This window comes from Oncorhynchus clarkii, chromosome 29, assembly GCF_045791955.1.
Source record: "Oncorhynchus clarkii lewisi isolate Uvic-CL-2024 chromosome 29, UVic_Ocla_1.0, whole genome shotgun sequence".
In the NCBI taxonomy this organism is placed as follows: domain Eukaryota; kingdom Metazoa; phylum Chordata; class Actinopteri; order Salmoniformes; family Salmonidae; genus Oncorhynchus; species Oncorhynchus clarkii.
In genome coordinates, this window is record NC_092175.1 from 36,862,312 (window position 1) to 36,880,268 (window position 17,957).

At 40.3% G+C, this 17,957-nt stretch overlaps 2 protein-coding genes and 1 long non-coding RNA gene across 6 annotated transcripts in view; 1 reads left to right on the top strand and 2 right to left on the bottom strand.

The window, feature by feature from the left end:
• LOC139388038 (uncharacterized) overlaps positions 1-2,500 on the bottom strand; it is a 30,241-nt gene extending 27,741 nt beyond the window's left edge. The window contains exons 1-2 of the long non-coding RNA XR_011629244.1: positions 2,271-2,500; positions 1,974-2,101 (exon numbers count right to left, since the gene is read on the bottom strand). This is a non-coding gene — a long non-coding RNA (uncharacterized lncRNA). The remainder of the gene's footprint in view (positions 1-1,973; positions 2,102-2,270) is intronic.
• Positions 2,501-5,018: 2,518 nt separating this feature from the next.
• On the bottom strand, positions 5,019-14,132 carry LOC139388754 (methyltransferase like 27). 2 transcript variants are annotated; one of them, XR_011629329.1, is made up of 7 exons: positions 13,893-13,994; positions 10,285-10,416; positions 8,256-8,384; positions 7,981-8,116; positions 7,359-7,451; positions 5,958-6,348; positions 5,019-5,904 (listed from the first exon to the last, which is right to left on the bottom strand). XR_011629329.1 is itself a non-coding variant. In XM_071135657.1 (6 exons), exons 2-6 carry the CDS (start codon positions 10,396-10,398, stop codon positions 6,140-6,142), a joined length of 681 nt encoding a protein of 226 aa, XP_070991758.1. In that variant the 5' UTR covers positions 10,399-10,416; positions 13,893-14,132; the 3' UTR covers positions 5,022-6,139. The 2 variants fall into 2 exon arrangements, 1 of the variants encoding a protein (XP_070991758.1); XM_071135657.1 differs by having other exon boundaries at positions 5,022-6,348; positions 13,893-14,132.
• The window catches only part of LOC139388753 (NF2, moesin-ezrin-radixin like (MERLIN) tumor suppressor b), a 30,441-nt gene continuing 25,419 nt past the window's right edge, over positions 12,936-17,957 (top strand). Inside the window, exons 1-4 of one of the 3 annotated variants that reach the window (XM_071135655.1) lie at positions 12,936-12,971; positions 15,713-15,831; positions 16,023-16,148; positions 16,316-16,438. In XM_071135655.1, coding sequence (XP_070991756.1) covers positions 15,742-15,831; positions 16,023-16,148; positions 16,316-16,438 — 339 coding nt within the window. In that variant the 5' untranslated portion in view covers positions 12,936-12,971; positions 15,713-15,741. Of the gene's footprint in view, positions 12,972-14,599; positions 15,037-15,712; positions 15,832-16,022; positions 16,149-16,315; positions 16,439-17,957 lie in introns of those variants that run through there. The other 2 variants (XM_071135656.1, XM_071135654.1) reach the window with 2 other exon arrangements.

The following is a 17,957-nucleotide window of genomic DNA, read 5'->3' on the forward strand; positions in this document are numbered from 1 at the left end:
TATATCAATATAAGAGACTAAAACACATAAAGCAGTCTAACTAATTGAAACTCAGAGAAAAGTAAATAGGGTTTTGGTGTAGTATTTTCAACTGACTTGCTGGTTAGTACATGAACTGTTTACAAAGTAGTACAAATCTAATCTTTCTCAAAAACACATTCTGTACAAAGTTCTCCTGAGTTTTCTATTCCACAGGTCTTCCAAAAGCTCCGTGCTTTGACAATGTTGCCATCAACACGTGTGACTTCCCAGGTATGGTGGTCCTTGATGTCCGAAAACCAGACCAAAAAAAAATCAGGCTCAGCCTCTGTACTTCACAGGCCATCGAGTGATCACACTGCATGACTTGGCAGGAAAGAGACGGCAGTGACACAGAATATACAGTATATAGTGAGTTTTACAATCCGTCCCCTTGGCATGACATACTAAATAAGATAGTACGCCCATTCTGACGCAGCCCAGCTTAGGTAGTAATCAGGCCATGAGACAAGAATGTCAGATCTTCTGATGTTTTCATCTGGACATTCAGAAGATCTTGATGTCTGCACGGTATATTTCTGTTGTACATCTCATCTAGACTCTTGGTAATGCTGTGATAACAATTGGTGATCAGGTGAACGAGCCATACTTGCAATGCCAAGAGTGTGCAAAGCTGTCATTAAGCCAAAGTGTGGCTACTTTGAAGAATCTCAAATATATTTTGATTTGTTTAACCCTGTTTTGGTTACTACATGATTCCACATGTGTTATTTCATAGTTGTGATGTCTTCACTATTTGTCTACAATGTAGAAAATAGTAAAAATAAAGAAAAAACCTTGAATGAGTAGGTGCGTCCAAACTTTTGACTGGTACTGTATGTAAATAAGGTATTTCTGGTTCTTGTTTTTAATAAATAACCAAACTTTTAGAAGAAAAAAAAATATGTTCAATATGTGTTGTGCTGTATTTTATTTGTTTCATATTGTATCTTAAAAGTGACTTTGGTCTCCATGGTGACTGAGAGTATCCTGCTATTGACACACTTGTTGAATTGTGCAACAGAAACTAACAACAGTAATTAAAGAGGCAGTCTAGACAGAACAGGCAGGCCGACAAAAGAGCATGTTTTTCAGTGGTTACAACCTTGTTCCTCCCTTTATTTTAACTTACACCTAGTGTATTTATGCAAATTAAGCAACTTTTTCTTTATTTAAAATAATAATAATAATACCTGATACCATTAGACAATACTGTACATGAGTGCATTCTAAGAAACATTTGTATTTGACAATACATTAAAAACCTGAATTCTCTGCTAAATCACTGAACTCAATTCATTATCTGTCCTAGCCCTTGATCGTGACTCTGAGGTCATTGGACGAAGGCGTCTTCTGTACGGGGGGGGGGGAGTTCTGTTTAGATCACCGACACTCGGCCTGAACATTAACACGCATCGCTTGCCGTACGGTTGTGGAAGCATAAGGACCTTATCTTTCATATCAGCGAGAAAAACATTTGAAAAAATCAAAAGGTTCAATTGATACACACCTTTATAGGGTTAGGGTTTAGTGTTCCCACACGGCCATATCTCCATGTTATAGCGAGTATTTTTAGAAGACAGAGGGATCACGTGTTTTATGTGCTATAATTTACTCAATGTCTGATGGATTTAAACAATTCTTAAAGTTTGGAGTATCTTCATACATTGTCCAACCGTTGTATTTACTATAATTGTTTTTAAAACCTTTTAACAATTTTGATGACTGTTGCCAACACAACGTTAACGAGAGAGAGAGACGTGAGTTTTCTTTTGATTTCTACCGCCATTTTCTTCAGCTGCATATCAGACACACACAAAATCACAGACGTCATCACTCACTTCAAAGCTGCAATACAAGTTACTCAGCTAGTGGGAAGAAGATATGTTTGAATTGAGGTGTTGTCAATCACCCTCCTCCTGTCCTAACACAGTGAGTGTGGTTTTGCGTTTTACCAGTGATGCGACCATTCCGGGACCACAGGCCAGAGTCCAGAACCATAGCTGTCTCCCCGTCACCATGGAAACAGGACAGGCATTTTGCAGACACTACTCAGCCGGTAAAAGTCCAGAAGTGCATGATCCTGTTATTGAATATACAGTCAACAGCCCACATGTAGTATGTTTCGGTTATACACACAATTGCTTGTTTACAATTGACCTCGTCAGCCCAAGAGGTTCATTTTAAAAGCCATAGTGATCACAGTAAGCAGTCACCTATAAGAAGTACATGAATTAGAATCATTTCACTACCTGATCATAGTTGTCTGCCCAGGTGTTGTAGAAGTTGACTGTATCCCCGACCTTAGCAATATTGCTAGCTGACAGAAGGGAGTCCTTCAAAAGTTGTAGTTGGAGCTGCCATTCTACATCCTTCTCAGTCCTCCGACTGTCTGATTCGTCAGGAAGGATACGGACACGGTAGAAAGCTATTCAGAGGTTGTGCTTGGCCCAGAAGGAGAGGGATCGTTCCGGAAGTCTAGATGTTGAGGTGCAGCAGCTGTACAAAGCGTTTGTGGGAGGCTGTTCACGCTGCTTCAAGAAACCTTCAAGGGGTGTGGCCCCTTTGAATACTTCACCCACAATAGCCCACAGGGTTTGAGCATGCCACAGGTTTGAACATGTTTGTTCAGGGAACTTCTGCCAATGTGTAGGTGGACTATTTTTGCGGTGGAACCTCCATTAGAGTTGCAATACACATTGAGTTCAGAGGATTGAGCTGGTAACTGGCGCGTTGAATTTAAACACCAATGAAGACACCACAATTAACATTCATGATATGAAAGTAGTCAATTGGGTGGGGATTCCTATGAGTTGGGAGTGATCAGCTAAGGATCAGAGCATTGTCTTGGTTTGTTATGGCTTTAAGCTATATCACTGCGATCTAGTGGCCACAATAAATGAATGACAAGATTTGGTTCAGGACTCCAGCACTGCAGGTGGTGGTAAATCATCAATAACACAAAATAAGAAGAAAATGAACTTCTTTGAAATAGAGATGAGTCGTCTTTCTATCTATGTATATGTTGTGGACCATTAGCTTCAAATAGCTGCATTAGCCCCATTGGCTCAATTTCCTCCTGTCAACCAACATCCTTAGTGGCGTTGGCAGAAAGCAGATGTTACCTGTTTTCAGGGATATAGTATTTTCAAACTAACTTCCTTTTCCCCTGAAAAATACAGGTGACTTACTACGCCTGCCACATTAGGTTAGTCAACCTATGACAGAACCACATGCAGTTGTTGAGGTACAGCACAGAGGTTTATGTGAGGTTCTCTGTTACTCTGTAACTCCATTCTAACACTTCACTTAATTTCATGTGCCTTGCACATCCGTGACATCCTGAGATCCTGAGGTCAATTCATCTGCCGCCATCACCTCATGTTTCAGCATGATAATGCACGGCCCCATTACGGAAGGATCTGCACACAATTCCTGGAACCCAGATCTTCCATGGCCTGCATACTCATCAGACACGTCACCCATTGAGCATGTTTGGGATGCTCTGGATTGACGTGTACGACAGCTTATTCCAGTTCCCGCCAATGTCCAGCAACTTCACACAGCCATTGAAGAGGAGTGGGACAACATTCCACAGACCACAATCAACAGCCTGATCAACTCTATGTGAAGGAGATGTGTCGCGCTGCACGAGGCAAATGGTTGTCACACCAGATACTGACTGGTTTCCTGATCCACAACCCTACTTTTTTTTTTTTAAGGTATCTGTGACCAACAGATGCATATCTGTATTCCCAGTCATGTGAAATCCATAGATTAGGACCTAATGAATGTATTTCAATTGACTGATTTCCTTATTTCAAATGTAGCTCAGTGAGATCTTTGAAATTGTTGCATGTTGCGTTTTTTATATATTTTTTGTATACATTTAAATTTGAGTTGTTTAGCAGACGCTCTTATCCAGAGCGACTAACAGGAGCAATTATGGTTAAGTGCCTTGCTCAAGGGCACATCGACTTGGTTTATCACCAAGTTGGCTCTGGGATTCTAACCAGCGACATTTCGGTTACTGGCCCAACACTCTTCACCGCTAGGCTACCTGCTGCCCAGAATCCCACCCAGTTGACTAATTTAAAAAATGGTGGAAGCCCTCAATGGCAATGTCCATGCTAAAATGGGTTATATCCATGATCAGTCCTCTATTTATCTCTATGACAACAGGAACAACTCCGATATAAAGTGGAAAGTTGCGTAACAACCTAACCACTACAAAACGTATATTTGATAAAATAAGCCTCACGTAGCAAAATAGCAATTCCATTTTTTTGTAGACCAAATTTGAAACTCATTGACCTCATTTAGTGGGCTTATTGTCGTGGACAGATTTTGGCCGGAGTAAAACCTCTTGCTTCGCCAATTTCTCTCTGCCAACGGGAACTTATTCCAGTGTGTGGGTGGACTATTTCCACTTTGGCATCTCCAATTGCGTTACCAACAGTGAGGTGCAACACAAATTGAGTGCTCCCTCTAATTCTCTCTCTCCCGGAGGACCTGAACCCTAGGACCATGCCTCAAGAATACCTGGCCTGATTACTTCTGGCTGCCCCCGGTCCACCTGGTAGTGCTGCTGCTCCAGTTCCAACTGTTCTACCTGCAGCTATGGAACCCTGACCTGTTCACCGGACGTGCTACCTTGTAGACCTGTTGTTTTCAACTCTCTCTACCGCACCTGCTATCTCTAACTCTGAATGATCGGCTATGAAAAGCCAGCTGACATTTACACCTGAGGTGCTGACCTGTTGAACCCTCTACAACCACTGTGATTATTATTATTTGACCCTGCTAGTCATCTATGAACGTTGAACAGCCAGAAGAGGACTGGCCACCCCTCAGAGCCTGGTTCCTCTCTAAGTTTCTTCCTAGGTTCCTGCCTTTCTAGGGAGTTTTTCCTAGCCACCATGCTTCTACATTGATTGCTGTTTGGGGTTTTAGGCTGGGTTTCTGTACAAGCACTTTGTGACATCAGCTGATGTAAAAAGGGCTTTATAAAAACATTTGATTTTATTTGGTTGAGTTTAAACACCAATAAAGACAATTGACATACATGATGATTACAACAGCTCAAGGCTCATAAATGACTACCTTATGAAAAAAAAATTGAAAAAAAACAGACAGTATACGATTACAAATAGTTCAAGAAACATGATCAACAACGATACAAAAGAAATGCTCTTACCCCGATTCCATTGACCACCAATTTTCAATGTATGTTGCATTTTGGGGATACAAAATTGTCTGACTTGCATCTCACCGTGTCCACCTCCAGAATTACTCTGCATTACTCATGCAACTTTACTTGAGCAACTTCTGAAGCAACAGCTGGCTTGTCTGACGAAGACTCTACTACAACTTCTGAAGCTACAACTGGCTTGGCTGACGACAACTTCTCACAAACTTTGATGCCTATAAGGCTATATCCAGGCTATTTTGTTATATCAGTCAAACTATCAAATACAACTCGTACATGATTGATCATAATTAAATACGTTTGTTGTTGATATCTCCAAAGACAACACAGGTCGTTGAAGTTTGACAAAAAAAAGGGCTAGCATAAAGCTAATGCTAAATTACTTTAAAATTATTCTTCTCATGAACCGTAACTCAGATTCTTTCAATATTTGGTATATAGACATTCTGTAATGGCCACTAGCTAAAATGGCGCAGTTCGAAGCAACACGAACGTTAGACCTGATTTCATTTTTCTGTGGATGATCTTCACTAGCTAACGTCGCCATAACATTGTCTACAAGCGTGTTTGAGGGGATTTCTATTGGATAAGCATTTTCTAGGCATCTTTATCTTTGGAATAGTAGCTGCCTTCAAAGATGGCCGCTCAATGCCAATGTAGGGCGCCACTGTCACAGACTGTACAGGTGTGTTACTATACAGGGGTGTTACTGTGATGTCACTGTTATGGCCTGTACAGGTGTGTTACTGTACTGGGGTGTTACTGTACAGGTGTTACTGTACAGGGTTGTTACAGGTCTGTTACTGTGATGAGGTCAATGTGATACGATACAATATACTTTATTGTCCATTTACATGGACAAATTATTTACATGGAAATTATTTTGGCAAAACAAAAGTGTTTGTGATAATGTCACTGTGATGACTTCCTGTAAACATACACCACTCCAGGTATGTACCCCTTCTCCGGCTCCGCTACGGCTTTCTCCCAGTCCTCCACCTCTGTGATCGCCACGTGACCCCAGAGCCCCGCCCCCTCCATCAGCGCCAGCTCATGTTCCAGCGCTGCCTTGTACTCCAGGTTGTCATGGTTACCTCTGGTTGTCATGCAGACGTAACCACCTGGAAGGGGTAAAAATGAGGCATGGTGGGGAGTTTGTTTCTGTCTCTTTCTGTTTATAAATACACTATCTGGCTGGTCACTTAGAAATGTCTTTGTTTTGAAAGAACAGCACATTTTTTGTCCATTAAAATAACATATAATTGATCAGAAATACAGTGTAGACATTGTTAATGTTGTCAATGACTATTGTAGCTGGAAACGGCTGATTTTTAATGGAATATCTACAGAGGCGTACAGAGGCCCATTACCATCACTCCTGTGTTCCAATGACACGTTGTGTTAGCTAATCCAAGTTTATAATTTTAAAAGGCTAATTGCTCATTAGAAAACCCTTTTGCAATTATGTTAGCACAGCTGAAAATGGTTGTTCTGATTAAAGAAGCAATAAAACTGTCCTTCTTTAGACTAGTTGAATATCTGGAGCATCAGTATTTGTGGGTTCGATTACAGGCTCAAAATGGCCAGAAACTGAGAAATTAAGGCTATTCCATGCGAGAAATTGCCAAGAAACTGAAGATCTCGTACGGCACTTTGAGCAAGAGGACAACTGAGCAAGAGGACAAGTACATTAGAGTGTCTAGTTTGAGAAACAAACGCCTCACAAGTCCTCAACTGGCAGCTTCATTAAACAGTACCCACAAAACACCCGTCTCAAAAATGTTTGCTTTTCTTTCAAAAACAAGGAAATTTCTAAGTGACCCCAAACTTTTGAACTGTAGTGTATATAGAACAAGTGTATGTACTTCCGTATTATTACTGAATAGTATACTTAAGCAATAATGCTCGAGGAGGTGTGGAATATGGCCATTCTTATACAGCCCTTAGTCGTGTTATATTGGCCATATACCACAAACCTGGTTACCAACTCAACTAGAAGAGTAAACAAGTAAATTTGCATCATACCAGTGATATATTGTCTGACATACCACGGCTTTCAGAACCCAAACTACCCACTTTATAAAGTTATTATGTACAGTATGTTTTGTCCAATTAAAAACAGTCATGTGACCTGGTTTGGTGGCCTGGCACAGCTCTCTGATGACTCTCACTGGCACCTGGCCGTCACTTAGCGCCCCAACAATCACTACCACATCAAACTGCCCTGCAGGAGGGTAGAGGAGGAGGACGACGAGTTACAGGGGATGAGGAAGCAGAGGGAGAATAGAGAGGGGGGAGAAGATATAGAGAGGGGGGAGAAGGAATATAGAGGGGGGGAATGGAGAGAGGGGGAATAGAGAGAGGGGGAATAGAGAGGGAGGGTGAGGAGGAGGATAAGGAGGGGGAAAGAGACAGAAGGTGAAGAGGAGACAGTGAGAAACTGTAGTAAACTATTTTTCACCAAATTGCTTTTCTTTCCGTGAATTTGTTTGTAATGTAATCTCCCAGGGTAAAGCATGTCTAATCTAATCTCCCTGCATGTTTGTAATGTAATCTCCCAGGGTAAAGCATGTCTAATCTAATCTCCCTGCATGTTTGTAATGTAATATCCTAGGATAAAGCATGAAAATCTGCCAGTATTCAAGTCAGAATAAATCTAATGGTCTAGTAATGTCTGATTGCTTCAGACAGACTGATATTTGCTGACTATTATGAACATGATCAGTTATGCAAAGTTCAAAGTTTAGTGGTACCAGCTTGGACAGGAAGTGGTTCGTCTCCCAGCATGCATTGCTTGAGGTCCTGGTAGAGGCCCGTCTTATTGGCCAGTTCCAACATGCCTTTGCTCCCATCAATGCCCACAAAATGCCTGAAGCCCATCCTCCTCAGCTGCATATAAGACAGACAAAATCACAGACGTCATCACTCACCCCAAAGCTACACTCCATCCTGTGTACTGTGCAAAACTGTGTTAAAGCTACCTGATATTTTACCATAGTTGTCGGGGGTGTGATTTAGTGAGGCTCACCTGTGCTGCAACCAATCCAGTGCCACAGGCCACGTCCAGAATCACTGCTGTCACCCGGTCGCCATGGAAACAGGGGGACAGGCAGTTTGCCGCCAGACTCGGCGCACGATAGTCCAGAAGACCCACGTCCTGCGGTGGAGTTAACGTTCACACAGTTATACACAGTAGACTGGAGTAGCCCAGTCTCTCTGGACCCCTCCTCTCCCTAAAAAAAAAATACAGACATCTAATGCACCAGCCACTCAAAGTATTGACTACCGATTGCTGTCCAGAGTTCTGAAATTGCGACGTCTACACGGCTATCTATCAGACTACGTGGTCTTACATGTTAGCCTATAGCCTTTGCTTTAATGGATACATGTTAGCCTTTAGCTTTGCTTTAATGGATACATGTTAGCCTTTAGCTTTGCTTTAATGGATACATGTTAGCCTTTAGCTTTGCTTTAATGGATACATGTTAGCCTATAGCCTTGCTTTAATGGATACATGTTAGCCTTTAGCTTTGCTTTAATGGATACATGTTAGCCTATAGCTTTGCTTTAATGGATACATCTTAGCCTATAGCTTTGCTTTAATGGATACATCTTAGCCTATAGCTTTGCTTTAATGGATACATGTTAGCCTATAGCTTTGCTTTAATGGATACATGTTAGGGGGGGGGGTCACTTATGAGCGCCACTGGGTATCTTGCAGTCATTATCCTGGTTTTCTGGGAGAGGAGGATGGCCGGCACTCTCACTAGAGGCACTGAAACTGAGGCACTATTTGACCTTGATAGTTTGTGTATATGCATTGATATGTAGGCTACGTGTGCCCTTTAAAAATACATATGTAATTCTGTCCTTGAGCTGTTCTTGTCTAATGATGTTCTGTATTATGTCATTCTGTATTATGTCATTCTGTATTATTGTTCATGTTTTGTGTGGACCCCCAGGAAGAGCAGCTGCTGCTTTTGCAACAGCTAAATGGGGATCCTAATAAAATACCAAATACCAAACTATTCTTGATGGGAGGAATTAGAGGAGGCCACTGTCATTGCCGGGCCAGAGCAGTGAGGTCAGTCTGGACTGGGAGGATGCATCAGTAGGTCTACTAGCTTCCACCTGTGATGGTGTTTTGTCAGTGGAGAATGAGTTGGTAGCTTCGGTGATGTGGTAAATTGGCACGAGCTTGTTCAAATAAAGCTTTTTTGCTTTGTCTTCAGGCACCTCTTTCCTTTCATTGATCCACGTTAAGCAATTAACTTTTTCTCCATCGGAGTCCGACCTGATTCCCCTAACTTTTTTGAAATTGATAGCCAAATAGGTGAGGATGCCAAAGTGGGCTGCCGCCGGTGCCACTGAGAAATGGCTAATTAGATGCATGACACATATATATAGTCTGTTTGCCTAACCTACTACAATGTAGATTGGACAACAAAACACTTGGCTTGCAACATGTGGCTAGTACAAAAAGAGGCATACTGTCAAAATGATTTCTTTAAAAAAATGTATAGAAAGACATACACAAAAGTATGTGGAGACCCCTTCAAATTAGTGGATTCAGCCACACCCGTTGCTGACGTATATAAAATCGAGCACACGGCCATGCAATCTCCATAGACAAACATTGGCAGTAGAATGGCCTTACTGCAGAGCTCAGTGACTTTCAATGTGGCACCGTCATAGGATGCCACCTTTCCAACAAGTCAGCGTGTATAATTTCTGCCCTGCTAGAGCTGCCCCAGTCAACTGTAAGTGCTGTTATTGTAAAGTGGATATGTCTAGGAGCAACAACGGCTCAGCCGCAAAGGGGTAGGTCACACAAGCTCACCGAACGCGGAGTAGTAGTGGACCAGTAGGCCTAACGCATTACATTGACAAGTAGTTGGATTTTAGGCAAATCTCAAATGACACCCGTGTCCCCCTCTTGAGTGCACCATACATATTTTGACCAATGTCACTTAGACCTCAGGTCATAACAAGTCATTCACTACCGTATATGGGAAATAGGGTGCATTTTGAGATGTAGACTACAGTAATGATCCTACCTGGTCATAGTTCTCTGCCCAGGTGTTGTAGAAGCCGACTTTGTCCCCGGCCTCTGTGTTTTTGTGGGCTGATAGAATGACGTCCTTCACGTCCTCAAATGTTCTATGTGACATTCTAGATTCTTGTCAATCCTTTTTGTGGGAGAAAATTCTGGAATCAATGTCATGCATTCAGAATACTAACCTTGGCCCAAGACACCAAAGGTAACGATTGGATTGACCTTATTATGTCAGCGCTATCGAAATATGTCGTTGTCAATAAAACCTCACAATAAGGTGCAGAGCGTTCGGCTGGTCCGACTCGAGGTGTCGAAAAAAAGAAAATTCAACCCCATCCCCAAAATTACATATATTTTCATTTGACCCTCCCCCTATTAAAAATAAATCAAAAATAATTATTACCAGTATAAATAACAATAACTGTAGTAACCCTGTGTTTATAAATGGGGATATTGACCTTACCACTTTAGCATGGTTTTGTGGCACACACACGCAAGGCTAAAAGGCCAGAATATTTAGGGTTCGCCAACCACTATCTCTGCCTGTCTCATTACACTACGATCAGAGAAGGCTGCAGACAATGATCAGCTAGGGGGAAATCACATTGTCTACATTTTGATGCTATATCTATAATTAAATTACATTTGCAGTGCCTTCGGAAAGTATTTAGACCCCTTGACTTTATCCACATTTTGTTACGTTACAGCCTTATTCTAAAATGTACTAAATATATATTTTCTCTCAGCAATTTACACACAATACCCCATAATGACGAAGCGAAAACAGTTTGTAGATAAAAAATTAAATAAATGTATTTACAAAAGTATTCAGACCTTTTGCTAAGAGATGCGAAATTGAGCTCAGACGCATCCTGTTTCTATTGATCATCCTTGAGATGTTTCTACAACTTAGTAGGCACCAGCAGGATCATAAGCATTCATTCAAACAGCACTTTTGTGCAAGCCTATCAACTCCTGAGATTAGGCTGGTGTAACAATGTGATGTGAAATGGCTAGCTAGTTAGCGGGGTGCGCGCTAATAGCGTTTCAAACGTCACTCGCTCTGAGACTTGGAGTAGTTGTTCTCCTTGCTTTGCATGGGTAACGCTGCTTCGAGGGTGGCTGTTGTTGTTGTGTTCCTGGTTCGAGCCCAGGAAGGAGTGAGGAGAGGTACGGAAGCTATACTGTTACACTGGCAATACTAAAGTGCCTATAAGAACATCAAAGGTATATGAAATACAAATGGTATAGAGAGAAATAGTTCTATAATTCCTATAATAACTACAACCTAAAACGTCTTACCTGGGAATATTGAAGACTCATGTTAAAAGGAACCACCACCTTTCATATGTTCTCATGTTCTGAGCAAGGAACTGAAACGTTAGCTTTCTTACATAGCACAATATTGCACTTTTACTTTCTTCTCCAAAACTTTGTTTTTGTATTATTTGAGGCTAAATTGATTTTATTGATGTATTATATTAAGTTAAAATAAGTGTTCATTCAGTATTGTTGTAATTGTCATTATTACAAATACATATTAAAAATTGGCCGATTAATCGGTATTGGCTTTTTTTGTCCGCCAATAATCGGTATCAGCTTTTTTTTGTCCTCCAATAATCGGTATCGGCATTGAAAAATCATAATCGGTCGACCTCTACCCTAGACCCACTACAATTTACATACCTCCCCAACAGATGATGATCTCTCTATTGCACTCCACACTGCCCTTTCCCACCTGGACAAAATGAACACCTATGTGAGAATGCTGTTCATTGACTACAGCTCAGCATTCAACACCATAGTGCCCACATAGCTAAGCTAAGGACCCTGGGACTAAACACCTCCCTCTGCAACTGGATCCTGGACTTCCTGATGGGCCGCCCCCAGAGGACAGAGCACAATCCCAGAACGCCAAGTCTAGGTCCAAGAGGCTTCTAAACAGCTCCTACACCCAAGCCATAAGACTCCTGAACATCTAATCAAATTGCTACCTAGACTATTTGCATTGCCCCCTCCCCCTCTTTTACACAGTTGCTACTCTGTTATCATCTATGCAGTCACTTTAATAACTCTACCTACATGTACATATTACCTCAACTAACCAGTGCCCCCGAACATTGACTCTGTACCAGTACTCCCCCGTATATAATCTCACTATTGTTATTTTACTGCTGCTCTTTAATTAAGTCACTTTTATTGATTATTCTTATCCGTATTTTTTTTTTTAACTGCATTGTTGGTTAGTGGCTCGTAAGTAAGAATTTCACTGTAAGGTCTACTACACCTGTTGTATTTGGCCATGTTACTAATACAAATTGATATAGGATCCACCTACTACTGCAGTCACTATGGACAGAGGGCAGGATAGACAGTTGACTGGTAGACAATACTGATCTGTTGTATAGTAAGAGTGTGGAAATAACAAACACCTTTATATGGGAGGCGCAAGCAGATGAGAAAATGTGGCTATATGGAAGACATTATATAGTAAAACCTGCAAAATGGGGGGAGATGCACTCCCCTCCTGTGTCCATTATATGTTTATTTTTTAACTCCCCACTGCAAAAAAGAAAATACTTTGACCCCCACCCAGCAAATGTCTAACTGTCCCTTAGCTGACACGTTTACTTTGCAAGCTACCGGTATAAACTTTGTACAGTTGGCTTAACATATAGTGAGTGAGTGGTAAGTAGACCTAATGTACTTTTTTCTCTAACCAACGTAGGCCTGCCTACCTAGAGAAGTTAGCTAATGTAATCACCTTTATAACATGGTTTTTAATAGTGTTTAATCACGATTGCTGCTGACAGACAGGATAGACAACATTGATTGATGGACCACGTCAGTCAAATTGGCTAGATAGGTAATAGACGACTACGTCAATGTCGCTAGTTAAACAGGTTCATTTTCAGTGGTAAAACTAGATGGCCAAATATTGTTTGATTTGCTTGCCATCAAATAGTGGTGATGGCAGTAGTCAGACTGACAACTTTACCAGGAGGTTGAGGACTTTCCAAAAGCCAAATCTGAAAAAGCAAGCTACAGTAAATTATACGTTTGCATAGATAGCTAGCTAACGTTACAGTACATGCCAAATGGATGATATCACACGTATCTGCTAAATTGCTTTTTACTCGTCATGAAAAGCATGCACTTAGCTAGTTGCTGTATAACTCTGATGATAGAGCTAAATGTGGAATAATCGGAAATGTGTATTTCTGACCATGCTCTTCAAGAGTTGACGGTATTAAAACCAAAACAGCACGTATTTGCCAAAGGTTTTAGCGGAACTGGGGGTCTCCTTGCCCCCCAGCAGCCAAACCGAACGCTCTGAAACGTTTTATTGTTAATTTCAAAATAACTGTTTCAATTTGAGGCTTAAAAACAGTCTATTCTATAGATTAGTGAAGTCGTTGATTGATTCCCACAATGCATGATCAGCACATACAATATCAAAGGCTACAACTAAGCATGTCAAAGGCATGAGGAAATATGAGGAAACAGCCCGCATCTGTACTGGTGTAGGCTATCTGAGGTTATTAAATGGCGCAAGACTAACCATGCATTTAATTGTATTTACTGTTATCACTCATGTTTTTTACTTACCAAATTACTTAGCTAGCTAGCTACACTAGAAAACTGGAATGACTTTGGGGAGGCACAGCTGTGACGCACACGCGCAATGCAAACGGGAGTCCAACAAGTGTTTCAACTATATAGTAAAATATATAAAAACAAAAAATGTGATTTGGGGTGTTAATTAAGAGTTATTGTTAGGCATACGGTTAACCGTCTGGATAAGGTTATGTCTAAAATCCAAATTTTAAGAAGAAAATTGTAGAAATGGGCGAGGTTTGTGGCTGTGGTAACTAGTGACCACCAAGTTCAAATACTAGAGACATTAGAGAAAGGGAGGAGATAGGAATCGCATTCCAAGTACTAGAGACATTAGTGAAAGGAGATAGGAATTGAATTGGGCATTGAATCGACAAACGTATACCACACACCCAACAGACTGTTGGGCAAATCGCGTTCACGTTGTCATGGTGCGTCACGCAGTTGCTAACCGGGCTATCCCTTCTCAGTCAGGGTATAAGTCGATAAACCTGCCTATTTTCCTCGAAAGTATGTATTTTCGCGATTCTAACACGATACGATATTACAGAAAACAAGTTAGTTATCTCACATCTCGAAAAAAATATTTGTAATGTTGTACTTCTTTGTTCACGAAATTAATGCTAATGTTGGGTTATCGCGCTAGCACGCAATTGACTCCCATTGTCTCCTTGAAGGAAAACTCAAGCTTGCCCCCCAGAGTGCACCGCGTAGCCCATTGAGGATGCAGGGGAAACGCGCGCACAGTGTGGCGTTGATAGGATTCCCATCTCCTCTAACGGATCTCTGCCAGTGGACGCGTATTCGGGAATTCATCGGTAGCTGCGTTGTAAATTCACGTCCCTATATTATGAGCGTTTAGCTAGCTAGTAATCGGTATTTACCGTTCGCTTTTAAAAGCTCCTTCTGTGAAGAAAAAAAATATATATATTTTGTCATTATGGATGTTTGGAGAACGTTTCGCCCGTCCCACAACCTGTTTTGGTCCGCTTTCGTGGCGTAAAACTTGTTCGTGTTATTGTAGCCAGCTCCGAAAGGTTCGTGGCTTTCCCAGACAAATCTCAGCCTTTCCTTTTGACTCTTGGACGGCAGGAGTGGAGCAGTTTATTCCTGGGACTCGGCCTAGTCTAGTAACGTGAGTGACTTCTCCCCCCCCCCCCCCCCCCCCCCCCCAAGATAAAGGCTTAGCTACATTTTAATGCACTTTTTCTAAAGCTAGCAGATATGACACCAACAAATGGTTTAGACGTTTTTTTTATCGTTTCTTCTGACTACAGTTACAAAGCCATTTTGCTAATTTACTAGCTAGTTTAGCTAGACCCATCACAGGCTACCTTACTTTGCGCATGTGTAAACAAATAGCTAAAACACATAAATTTTGTGAATAACTATATTTGAAGGAATAGCAATGTTGGCACCCTGTAGTTAATGAACTCTATAAAGCTGGGACAAACTGTGAGTGAGAAATAATGTTTGCTAACTAACGTTAGCTAGCTAACAGTAGCTACGTTAGATGCTGATGGAGGATGGTCACAACAAGAGGGTAACGTTGAATCTAACATCTCATTTCACTAGCTACGCTAGACCATTTTCTATACTTTGTTTGAGAGCGGGTATCTTTTGCTCATTATATATTTATATAAAATATTCACAACACAATAAATTAGTTATTGTAGCGATCAAGACAGGATAATCTTGGAAACCAGAACCAAATTCTGGGGATGTGGGCCTAAATCTGGGCTAGCAAAACCATGAAGTTGTCGATCATTATTCCATCAACATGTAATTGGTGGTGTTTTCCCCTTCTACAGGTATCTCACCAATCTCCAAGGCCTCCAAAATGTCGATTTTAGGATTAAAAAAGAAACAACCAAAGACTTTTAAGGTCAAAGTCATCACTATGGATGCTGAAATGGAGTTTAGTTGTGAGGTAATGTACTTTTGCCTTATTGTAATGACATTACATGTTTGTGTGTACAACAAACAGAAACAGTAGCTGAAATAGTAGTCTTGAATGCTCTCGCTCCCCCCTTCCTCCCTCATCATGGTCATGTTAGAAAACTACAAATAATTATTGATGCAAATATTCTCTGTCTCCTCTGCCCCTCCTTTATCTCTCAGGTGAAATGGAAAGGGAAGGATCTGTTTGATCTGGTGTGTCGGACAGTGGGTCTGAGGGAAACCTGGTTCTTTGGGCTCCGGTACACAGTGAAGGACACCTATGCATGGCTGAAGACAGAGAAACGGGTGAGTGAGAGAAGAGGGGAGTAGGGCAAGAGGAGGAGGGGATGGTCCTGATAGGGGGGGGGCAAGGGAGATAGGGAAGGAAAGATGGAGAGAAAGCAAGATAATGGAAAAAAAATAAGATGTGTCATTACCTAACCATATTGATTTTTTTGTTTGTGTGTATGCAGGTCTTGGATCAAGAGGTCCCTAAAGACTCACCGATAACGTTTCACTTCCTGGCCAAGTTCTTCCCAGAGAAGGTAGAAGAGGAGCTGGTGCAGGAAATCACACAACACCTCTTCTTTCTGCAGGTAAAACAACTGTATTTAAACTCTTGTTGGGGAATCCAGGAATCTAACAATGCTTTGATGTCGATTATTTGTGTATATATTAGAGGTCGACCGATTATGATTTTTCAACGCCGATACCGATTATTGGAGGACCAAAAAAAAGCTGATCCTGGTCCCGATTAATCGGATGATTTTTATATATATATATATATATATATATATATATATATATATATATATATATATATATATATACACACATACATATATATATATATATATATATATATATATATATACACACATACATATATATATATATATATATATATATATATATATACACACACATACATATATATATATATATATATATATATATATATATATATATATATATACACACATACATATATATATATATATATATATATATATACACACATACATATATATATATATATATATATATATATACACACATACATATATATATATACACACATACATATATATATATATATATATATATACACACATACATATATATATATATATATATATATACACACATACATATATATATATATATATATATATATATATATATATATATACACACATACATATATATATATATACATATATATATATATACACATACATATATATATATATATATATATACACATACATATATATATATATATATATATATATATACACATACATATATATATATATATATATATATATATACACATATATATATATATATATATATATACACTGCCTTGCGAAAGTATTCGGCCCCCTTGAACTTTGCGACCTTTTGCCACATTTCAGGCTTCAAACATAAAGATATAAAACTGTATTTTTTTTGTGAAGAATCAACAACAAGTGGGACACAATCATGAAGTGGAACGACATTTATTGGATATTTCAAACTTTTTTAACAAATCAAAAACTGAAAAATTGGGCGTGCAAAATTATTCAGCCCCTTTACTTTCATTGCAGCAAACTCTCTCCAGAAGTTCAGTGAGGATCTCTGAATGATCCAATGTTGACCTAAATGACTAATGATGATAAATACAATCCACCTGTGTGTAATCAAGTCTCCGTATAAATGCACCTGCACTGTGATAGTCTCAGAGGTCCGTTAAAAGCGCAGAGAGCATCATGAAGAACAAGGAACACACCAGGCAGGTCCGAGATACTGTTGTGAAGAAGTTTAAAGCCGGATTTGGATACAAAAAGATTTCCCAAGCTTTAAACATCCCAAGGAGCACTGTGCAAGCGATAATATTGAAATGGAAGGAGTATCAGACCACTGCAAATCTACCAAGACCTGGCCGTCCCTCTAAACTTTCAGCTCATACAAGGAGAAGACTGATCAGAGATGCAGCCAAGAGGCCCATGATCACTCTGGATGAACTGCAGAGATCTACAGCTGAGGTGGGAGACTCTGTCCATAGGACAACAATCAGTCGTATATTGCACAAATCTGGCCTTTATGGAAGAGTGGCAAGAAGAAAGCCAT

Excerpts from the sequence above, each read along its gene's own strand:
- LOC139388754 (XM_071135657.1), bottom strand. The coding sequence starts at position 10,398 with ATGTCACATAGAACATTTGAGGACGTGAAGGACGTCATTCTATCAGCC. Across the intron at positions 8,117-8,255 it reads CTGGATTGGTTGCAGCACAG|CTGAGGAGGATGGGCTTCAG; the intron begins GTGAGCCTCACT and ends TCTTATATGCAG. Across the intron at positions 7,452-7,980 it reads ACCACTTCCTGTCCAAGCTG|GGCAGTTTGATGTGGTAGTG; the intron begins GTACCACTAAAC and ends ACCCTCCTGCAG.